The sequence below is a fragment of the Penaeus chinensis genome, chromosome 30, assembly GCF_019202785.1.
Source record: "Penaeus chinensis breed Huanghai No. 1 chromosome 30, ASM1920278v2, whole genome shotgun sequence".
Taxonomy (NCBI): domain Eukaryota; kingdom Metazoa; phylum Arthropoda; class Malacostraca; order Decapoda; family Penaeidae; genus Penaeus; species Penaeus chinensis.
In genome coordinates, this window is record NC_061848.1 from 5,575,315 (window position 1) to 5,585,941 (window position 10,627).

A 10,627-nucleotide genomic window follows, 5' to 3' on the forward strand; every position below is an offset into this window, starting at 1 on the left:
TGATATTAACCTGTCCAACTTTTTAAAAAGAAAACAGGAAAAAAAAAACTATTCTTTTTAAGAGATTAATATTTCATTTCCTAGTACTAATTCTTCCTTCTCTTTCTTAATAACTGCATCTTTAAATCATTTATCTCTTCTAACCTACTTCACTTTGACTTTAACCCCCTCCCTCATTTAACTCTCTCTGAACTTTCCACCTCTATACCATCGTAATCATCATCCTATTCCACTTTCAAATATATTCTCTTCTGTTTAAATATATATCTTGCTTTTTCCTGCAGGTCTCCTTTGTTTACATATCTGCAGCAGTCAGGCTTCAGGCACCAATTAACCCCTTTCACCCTGGTCTATTCATCAAAAGCACTTCTACTACAGTACCATTCACCATAATCCCATTAAAAAAAAGAATAGCACGTACTTTCCTATATGTCATTTTGTCTTATAAGGGGTTTAAAGTAAATGAAAATATATGCTGGTAATAACAAAGATGAAAAATTAGGGAGGGAAATCATTACTCATACTTCAGGCATGGCTGCCAACTCACTCACTCACTCACTCACTCACTCTCTCTCACTCTCTCTCACTCTCTCTCTCTCTCTCTCTCTCTCTCTCTCTCTCTCTCTCTCTCTCTCTCTCTCTCTCTCTCTCTCTCTCTCTCTCTCTCTCTCTCTCTCTCTCTCTCTCTCTCTCTCTCTCTCTCTCTCTCTCTCTCTCTCTCTCTCTCTCTCTCTCTCTCTCTCTCACTCACTCACTCACTCACTCACTCACTCACTCACTCACTCACTCACTCACTCACTCACTCACTCACTCACTCACTCACTCACTCACTCACTCACTCATTCATTCTCCTTTGCCAACTCCCTTCCACGACATTGAAAATCATCAGCAGGAGCTGGGTATGGGGAGGAAAATTAATTGAATAATAATAATAATAATAATAATAATAATAATATACAAACAAACATACAGGCAAATAAGTACTATTGTTTTTTTTTCTCTTTCTCCAAATGCACAACCACTGCAAGACAAGCCTCTTCTTTCCTCTCCTTCCCAGCAAGTTACTTTCCTTGCTCCCTTTTCGCCATCTTTGGAGGCCATGCATCTGATAGACAATACCGTCTTAACTGAAATAATATACAGTTTGTTGAATAATGAAAAAAGGAGATAAACTCAAAGGTATGAACCCCTCCCCCTCATATAAAAAAACAAATGATAATAACAGTAATGATAACTAAAATAATAAAAGAAAAAAAAAATGGACAGAAGACTAATATACAGATTTTTTTTTTTTTTTTCAATACTAAAACTGTTACTGAAGGGAAGCTTATGCCTAACAGGGTATTATTCTCTTAAACACTTCTTGATGGGAAAAGAACTGACTTTTTCCTCAGAAGATAAAATAAATAAATAAAAAATAATAATAAACTTAAAAAACATTCTGCATTTCCCCTTTTTACTTGATAGGGCATAGGCGGTTCCAATTTTAAAACATCATGATACTAGTGAGAATAAAAATAGTATTAATGATGTGATGATGATGATGAAAAGGACTAAAAATAATATCAATAATAATGCTAATAATGATAATAATAACAATAATAATAAAATAAAGATAATGATAAATACTATGATGATGATGATGATGATGATGATGATGATGATGATGATGATGATGACAATGAAAATAATGATGATAATAACAATAACAACAATGATAACAATCACAATAACAGTAACAGTAAGAATAATAATTCTAATAAAGACAGTAATAAGTAAAACAGGGGGAGGGGTGACTTATCAACAAACATCCTCTGATAAGTCCGTGATTTTTTCTTTTTTTCCCATTTGTCTGTTCAAATCTATGGATCCTTTATGTCACATCTGCGTAAGGCACAAAAAAAAGAAGAAAAAAATAGAAAAAAAAAAAGAAGAAAAAAATGACTCAACAAGAGGGAGTTAAGGGGAGAACGCATTGAGGAGGAGCAAGAGCTGGCTCATGTCAAACATCTAGGAAATACCAAAGAGAAAAAGAAAAGAAAGGAAAAAAAAAAAGAAAAAAAAAAAGAAAAAAAAAAGAAAAGAAAAGAAAAGGAAAAAATATATATTTCAAATAAAATACCAGAACACCCATAGGGAACTGTGGGAAAAGGTGTACTTACATCAACCTCTGCCTATATTCGTCCCAGGGAATTTACGGGGCACAAAAAAAACGGAAAATAATCATAAGGGTACTAAGAACGATAATAATAATAATAATGGTACTAAGGACAATAATGATAATGATAATGCTAAAAACAAAATCAATAACAATAACAGTAATAATAACAACAACAATAACAATAGTAATAACAATAATAATAATAATAATAATAATAATAATAATAATGATAATAATCATAATGATAATAATAATAATAATAATAATAATAATAATAATATTAACGATGATGATAATTATAATAATAATAATAATATCAACGATGATGATAATTATAATAATAATAATAATATCAACAACAACAACAAAAAAAAAATATTATTAACAATAACCAAAGAACAAAATGGTAATAATGAAAAACAAAAATAGTAATCAATAATCTATGATGATGATGAAGATGATAATAATAATAATAATAAAAATAATAATAATAATAATAATAATAATAAATATAATGACAATAAAAATTATCACAATAATAATGATGACAATGATAATGATAATAATAATAATAACAATAATAATAATAATAATAATATAAATAATAATAATAATATTATTAATAATAATAATAATATTAATAATAATAATAATTATCATTATAATTATAATCATCATCATTATAATAATGATAATAATAATATAATTAATAATAATAATAATAATAATAATAATAATAATAATAATAATAATAATGATAATAATAATAATAACTATAAGAACAATAACAAAAACAATAACCAAAATAATATAAATAACAATATCAATACTAAAAAAGAAAAGAAAAAATATAACTAAATATGTAACTAACAAAACATGAATAATGACATTTGCTCAAATTCTTTACAATGCAAATATCACAACAACAAAAAAATAAAAACAAAAAGATTCAGTGATACTGGGTATGCATTTTTATAACACTGTCCAAGATAGTTTTATTTTATCATTATCACTGATATCTTTTTACACAGATTATTCCCCAAGCACTTAGTCACCATGAAGTCAATTATTAGCACTTCTTAACTTCACATATTTACCCAGTTCCTAATTTATTTTAGGGGACAGTTTTACCTTTCTTACTATTATCCTCGTTACTGAAGTTATTATAACAGTAATAACAATAATAGCAGTAATGGTATATAATCTTCTATCTTCTTCAAATATTCAGGGACTGGAGTAAATTGCTGAGGTTAAGTTAGCCTACTGACTGACTCTTTGGTGGCTAAGTGCTTCTAAAATGTTCTGTATAAAAAAGAATCACAAAACAAAACCAAAGTGGATGGTGCATGTACCCAGCAACAATAGGCTACCACTGAACTATAATATCCAAACAATAATATTCAGAACAATGATAAAAATAATAATAAAAATATGAATGATATTAATAAAATGATAATAATAAAAACAATAATTATAATAGTAACAATTATAATAATAATAATAATAATAATAATAATAATAAAAACAATAATAATAATTATAACAATAATAATAATAACAATAATAGTAATTATAACAATAAAAATAACAATCAATATGATAATAATGATAATGAAATAACAACACAACTGATAACAATACACATAATGACAATTAAACTGATAATAATCATAATAATAAAAATAACAATAAAACACAGGTCCTGACTCCAACGCAAAGTGTCTACTACAGGTAGAGAGGAGTGTCGGGGTACAGAGACAAGAGCAGTTAGTTACTTACAATGCCTAGACAATAATATCTGTACCTTGAGCCAAGGGGGACACTCCTAAAGTGAGTAACACAGAATACAAATCAATAACTGGTAACCTGGCTCTGGTGAAAGAGAGGGGATGGGAGGAGATGTAGGGAGAGGGGCACAGGGGAACTAGGGGGGAGGGGTCATTATGGTGAGGGGAGGGGCATGGAAGAGATGGGCAGGTGGGGGGGAGAGGGGAAGGGGGTTCATGTACTATGTCACTTTCCCTGGTCATGTTATTACTGCAGAATTTGTGTAGATATTAATAGTTCTAGCAGCGAAGTGATATCCATGCTGGCCACAATACCATGCACACGACAGGGCTCGACAGTCACTATAGAGCGGAAATGGTAATTTCCACCCATTTTCTATCGAGTCTTAAAGTGCAAGATATGAAGATATTTTTTCGTGAAAGATGAAAAAAATGTGTATGTACTATTTTCTTTTTAAATCATCTACAACCAAGGGAGAAATATTTAAAAAGTATTAATCTATGAAAATTCTTTATAACATTTCTAAATTCTAAAAACATAGGTAAGTTTTACTAGAAATATATAATGAAAGTAAATTAACCAAAGTTATCTCATTCACAAATAATTTAAAACTATGTAATTCTCTGAAACTCCATTTAACACTAAGAATTTCGACATTCTCAAAAAGGTGTAATTGTGACAAAATTCCCCTTTAACAAATCAACTCAAATATATTTTAAAAAATCATAATGAGAGTAGGTGTCATGCTGTATTATGTGAGCAATGTGGTTAATAAGAAAAAATCTTAGCAATTATGTATATGGTTATGTATATGGTTATTCTAATTCATGATTACCAAAAGAAAAAAGTGTCTCAACAAAAGGAAAAAAAAAAATAAAAAAATAAATATCATATATTCCAATGATGAAAAAAAAAAAAAATAAGTCCTACAAATTCTATACAGCATTAGTAAAAAAAATCTGTTACAAAAATAAAACAAACCTAAAAATTTCAACTGTGTAGAATAATTGGTAGGTTAGCCAAGTTTTTGTGAAAGTGAAGCTCCATAATAAACTTTTAAAAAATAAATATCTAAATAAACAAGGTAAAAACATTCACAGTCAGGCTCTTCTGTTAGTTGATCAGGCAAATTGAGATAAGCAATTTCTGATGAAATTTTTAAAAACATCATTTTCATAAATTATATTATGTTCTCTCAACCTGCAGGTGATTAAAAAAAAAAAAAAAATAATCTATTGCACTATAGTAGGAAAAATACTCCATAACATATAAAACTGAGGATTTCTATTTCCTATGTAAATCTATATCAAAATGTAAAAAAAAAATATATATATATTCATATAATTACTCCTGACTATACAAATTTGTGCCTGCAAATTGAGCCCTCTCATTTTAATAAAAAAAAAAAAAATTATACTGAGCAAAAACGGACAGTCCAAAACTAAGTCATTATCATTACCTTGAAGCGCATGACGTCTTCCATGCGTGCCGTCTTGCCATCTGCCACGCACGACTGGAAGAAGGAGGGCGCAACCGACACACCCAAAGCCTCCGACGTCATCCCTGTCTGCGCTCTTGTGGCGTTCATGGCTATGACCCTGTTAATGTTAAGGAAAATGACAATATGACAGAGAGGGTGACATTGATGAAGAAGAAGATGCTGATCTTAATTGTGATTCCTTGCAACTCTGAGGCATGAAGACAATTTTCATTTTTTATTTTTATTTTTTCCTCTTATCTCTAGGTATACCTATTTTTTCTTTATTATTTTCCTTCTCCTGTATCAACCTATTTTTCTTATTACTTTAATTTCTTTCTTTCTTTCTCACTCTTGATATAAAAAAATAAAAAAGATAATGATAGGCATATATATCTTTTCCCAGAATAAACTGGCTATTACTTTACAATGCCTTTAAATTTTTGTTTAAACTAATGTGATTCATACACATCTACAGAAAGGTAGGCACAAGTATAAAATTTAATAATCTCTTCTGAAAGCCTTTAATATATTCCATAATACTGAGGCAAACCCCTCCAAAGCCCATATTTCTACCCTACCCTAAGAAACTATAACCAACCCAATCCTAAACAATGGAATCCGACACTAAATCATTCTACCTTACCCTCTTCCAACCACAGAAAACACGTACCGAAAGGTGCCGAAGAGCAGGACCAGGAGGTGTTGAGTGACGACTGGCATTGAAGTGATGAGGCGGTGGATGTGGTCGCGCTGCTGCTCTGTGTCTGACAGCTGGATGATCGAAAACAGCTCCTGCTCACCCTCACGCCCAAAAATGCCCTCAGGCAGCTTCCGGAGAAATTTCTTGAGGACGGACGCAATTGTGTATACCGAGAAGTTGTCTGTGGGAAGAATTACCTATGTGAGATTGGTGACTACAATATATATATATATATAAAAAAAAGAAAAGCAGTGGTATCTTTTGAACTTAACTTTTATGTAAGATAATGGAAACCCCCCCCAAAAAAAAAAATCATAATAATAAAAAAAAAATCATAATAATAATAATAACAAATAAAGACAAATAAATTACCTAATAAGAAGATAATGCCTTGAAGCATAATCATCCTTACCGATATTGACAAGGCGTCCATTCTGCAAGAAATGAATCAGCTTCTTCATGGACCCCTGATGGCCCGGGGCGCGAAACACGTCCTTTTTGGTTGGCCCCTCTTTGTTAAGCTTGAGGATGAGCACCAGTAAGGGCCCGGGGATGTCATTCTTGCACACCTGCTCTAGCGATACGCCGAACTTCACCCTGGGGTGAAGGGAGAGGGGAGAAAGGGGGAAGGGGGCGAGTTAGAGTCATGGCTAACATTGTGCCTGCATGTATATACATCGACATACAGAAGAATAGAGGGAAAGCAAGCATGAACAGGAGAGTAAGAGAAAAATAAATATGAGAAGGAGTAGGAGGGGGGAGGGGGGGAGGGGGAGGGAGGGAGAGAGGGAGAGAGGGAGAGAGGGAGAGGGGGAGAGGGAGAGAGAGAGAGAGAGAGAGAGAGAGAGAGAGAGAGAGAGAGAGAGAGAGAGAGAGAGAGAGAGAGAGAGAGGGAGAGAGGGAGAGAGGGAGAGAGGGAGAGAGGGAGAGAGGGAGAGAGAGGAGAGAGAGAGAGAGAGGGGAGAGAGAGGGAGGGAGAGGAGAGAGAGAGAGGGAGAGAGAGAGAGAGAGAGAGAGAGAGAGAGGAGAGAGAGAGAGAGAGAGGAGAGAGGGGAGAGAGAGGGAGGGAGAGAGAGAGGAGAGAGAGGGAGAGAGAGAGAGAGAGAGAGAGAGAGAGAGAGAGAGAGAGAGAGAGAGAGAGAGAGAGAGAGAGAGAGAGAGAGAGAGAGAGAGAGAGAGAGAGAGAGAGAGAGAGAGAGAGAGAGAGAGAGAGAGAGAGAGAACACAATAAAGGAAAAAAAAAAATGATCTTGAAAAATAATCCTTATTTAACATTCATTAAGAGCACAAACTTTCATAATCATCTTAGCATAAAATATGTGATTTATACAAAAATACATGCTGAGCATCATTCTTAAATTTAGAGTAGCCAGAGCAGTTAAATTGGAGTATTTAAGTATCCGACACCAAGCTTTTTACAACCAACTTAAGCTTCTGTAGGTGTTAGTATATTTACATACTAGAAAATATAGAAGCAACTCTCACCATCCCAAATGGTAAATCTAAGTACATATACTTATTTTCTACAAACAATATACCTTATTTTCTAAAAATATTACACCCAGTGCTTAATTTTGTAATTTCTGCTATGATAACCACTATGTACTGTATATTTGCTGAAATAAACATACATGTGCATCATAGAACTACAACTTGTAAAGCACCAACCATTGTAATAGTCTTAAAACATAATTTATAAGACCCATAGACTAGCATTGCATACTGTTGAAGGAATAGATGAGAGAAAACACACTTTTCTTATGGCTAACAGTTTTAAAGCTTATATCAATAAAGACTTCTTATCCTAACACCTACTCATGTCATCATATTATTCACCAACTGTATAGTGACACAATATGTGGATGACAGTAATGAAGAAATTCACACTCATGCTCTCACACTTGACAGATGAGAAAGTACACTATATTCATTTTTTCATCAAGGCAAGCTTGCAATTGACAGGTTCGTGATGATTGGCTGGATGAAGCATGTTAAAGTGCAACATCACATGTTCACATCTCAATATGTCTAGCTAGTCTGTATAAATATAAATATATGTCTAGACTACCTGAAAAAGCCAATCATCATGAATTTACTAAGTACACCTTTACCCAATTAAGAAAGGGGGAAAAAAAAAAGAAAAAAAAAAGAGAGGGAAAAAAACATAGTATACACAATTCTACTTTAGCTGAGAAATATCTTTTTTCATCAAAGGATGATTAATATATCTTTTTTTTCTTCTTGCTTTCTTTAATTCAGTCCAATCTTTAGGCAAGAGACAAATCTATTATATGATACCAATTCTAAGACCATAAATATTCTAACCTTTATCTACACAAACTGCTGCTTTATATATAATGGACATAAATATCTTTAACAATGTCAATCTTCTGCAATATTTCAGAAAACTGCAATTACTTTTGCACCATAGTTTAGCAAGCTAAATGTAGAAAATGATGTATTTCATGGCAAAAGACAGACATATTCATATAAATTAGTTATATAAATATATATATCTAACATTTGCAAGAATCATAATAAACCACATTGGATAGGTATAAAAATGATGTATACATACCCCTATATATATATATATTTCCATTTTCCAAAAACTTATGAATGAAAAAAATCTACTACATACAAGATTTTCATAATCTAATTAAAGGATATTTGTTCTATCTTTACTTCATAAATCTTACTACTATTTCTCTTCCTGCAACTGAAACACACAATCTAAAAACTGACTGCATTTTACATGACCCATTCCCAATAGTGGTCTACAGAGGAGTAAGTATTATGCATTTAAGATCTTGAAAGAGGGCTTGAAATTCAACGTCTATACCCTGATTGCATTCCCTGATTAATATTGTGATAATGACATTGAGTAAATTAATGCATGACATATCATGTACATCAGTGCAAGAAATACCAAGTAGGTCAATGCATGATATATCAAACTTGAGTGGTGTATGACATACTAATTAGGCAATTATATGACATATGAAGTCAATCAATGCATGACATACCATGTAAGTCAAAGTATGAAAGCTCAAGAAATCAATGCATAACATAAAATTGTGTCAAGAAAGAAATAGGAAAAAAAGGAAAATGTACAGCATTTACAGTTATCATAACTAAATGCATATTTACAAAAAAAAGAAGGTATATGTATATATATATGTTTATGCAGTGTCCTTTAACAAAGAGTTAAGTGGTCAAACAGATACAAAAAGCATTACACAAACAACTCCATCACCAAAAGTAAAAGCACTAAAAGTTATGAACCCTCAACCGTGTCTTGCATTTCTTCAAGGAGGGAAACAGTGCACAAGAAAAGCAATAGAAGTCTGCCACGGAAATGGGGTAGAGAAAAGGAAAAGGGGAGGCAAAGGGGAGATATACATATAAACAGACAGACAAAACAATAGATATACATTTTGAAACAGGGGAAGTGGAAGGGGAAGGGGAAGGGGGGTCAGGAGGAGGGGAAGATAGAAAAGAAACAGACAGCCAGACAGACAAAAAGATAAGACATACCTAAAGACAGACACAGAGGGAGGGAAAAAAAAAAGCATGGGCAGAAATAGACATACATGACAGAAGAAAGACATCACTTGGAAGGAAAAACTTGTGTGCAGGTACTCTTTCACCACAAGTGAAAGAGAGGGAAAAAGAAAAAGAAGAAAAACAGGAAGAAGGGAAAGGAGGAGGAACCAGAGGAGGAAGGAGGAACAGGAGCTTCGCAGGAGCACCAAGTACCTGCCAATGGTCCAGTAGGGCGGGTACGGGTGGGTGCAGGGCGAGCAGGGTATGGGCGGCTCTGAGGGAGGGCACCAGTGCTCTCCTCCGCCTCGGTGCAACATCATCTTCATTGGGGTTCTGTCACACTTCTTCGGCAGCCAACATCTGTCCTCTTTTATCCAGGTTATGTGGTATCTATTTAGTTATTTTTTTCTAAGAGGGGGGGTGAGGGTATTTTTTCACCTTCTTTCCTTCTGCTTTTCCTTTCTCTTATATTTTTCCTTTTCTCTATCTTTCTTTCCGTATCCCTCTTTCTTCCTTCCTTTCTTTCCCGCTGTGTTATTAATACTCCATATCTGTCTTTATCTTTTTCCTATTATCTCTTTTGCATTACCAGTCCTCCTTCCATCTCTTGTTTTTTTGGTTTCTTCTATGCTTTTCCTGTTTTCCTTTTTTGTTATCATCAACAGAAGCCCAAACACTTTTTATCGTATGTTGCCAAAGCACGACTCTCAACTGTTCCTTGTGTTTTCACACATTACCAATTCCTGAGAAACTAATATGAGGGGGAAAAAAAGGAAAGAAAAAACAAACAAACATGTCAGTAATGGAATCATGGTGTAAAAAGGAAAAAGAGAATTGTATTAAATACAAAACATTTAGGTAAAACACTTGGAAGAAAAATATATATGTAAAAATACATGGACATGGAGTATGTTAATAGGATACATAAAACACACAAAAAAAAAAAAGCATA

General features: G+C 33.0%; 2 protein-coding genes across 9 annotated transcripts in view; both read right to left on the reverse strand.

Moving 5' to 3' along the window:
- Positions 1 to 10,020, reverse strand: part of LOC125041401 — a 33,099-nt gene extending 23,079 nt beyond the window's left edge. For 7 of the 8 annotated variants that reach the window (XM_047636323.1, XM_047636321.1, XM_047636318.1 and 4 more), the window contains exons 1-5: positions 9,889 to 10,020; positions 6,542 to 6,726; positions 6,100 to 6,310; positions 5,409 to 5,547; positions 2,163 to 2,174 (exon numbers count right to left, since the gene is read on the reverse strand). In XM_047636323.1, coding sequence (XP_047492279.1) covers positions 2,163 to 2,174; positions 5,409 to 5,547; positions 6,100 to 6,310; positions 6,542 to 6,726; positions 9,889 to 10,001 — 660 coding nt within the window. In that variant the 5' untranslated portion in view covers positions 10,002 to 10,020. The remainder of the gene's footprint in view (positions 1 to 2,162; positions 2,175 to 5,408; positions 5,548 to 6,099; positions 6,311 to 6,541; positions 6,727 to 9,888) is intronic. The other variant, XM_047636317.1, reaches the window with a different exon arrangement.
- A 132-nt stretch (positions 10,021 to 10,152) lies between these two features.
- On the reverse strand, positions 10,153 to 10,427 carry LOC125041403 (the record flags this gene model as incomplete). The annotated part of the gene is given in 1 exon segment (XM_047636324.1): positions 10,153 to 10,427. A coding segment is annotated over 1 exon segment (45 nt), but the record flags the coding sequence as incomplete, so codon positions are not given.
- Positions 10,428 to 10,627: the final 200 nt, after the last annotated feature.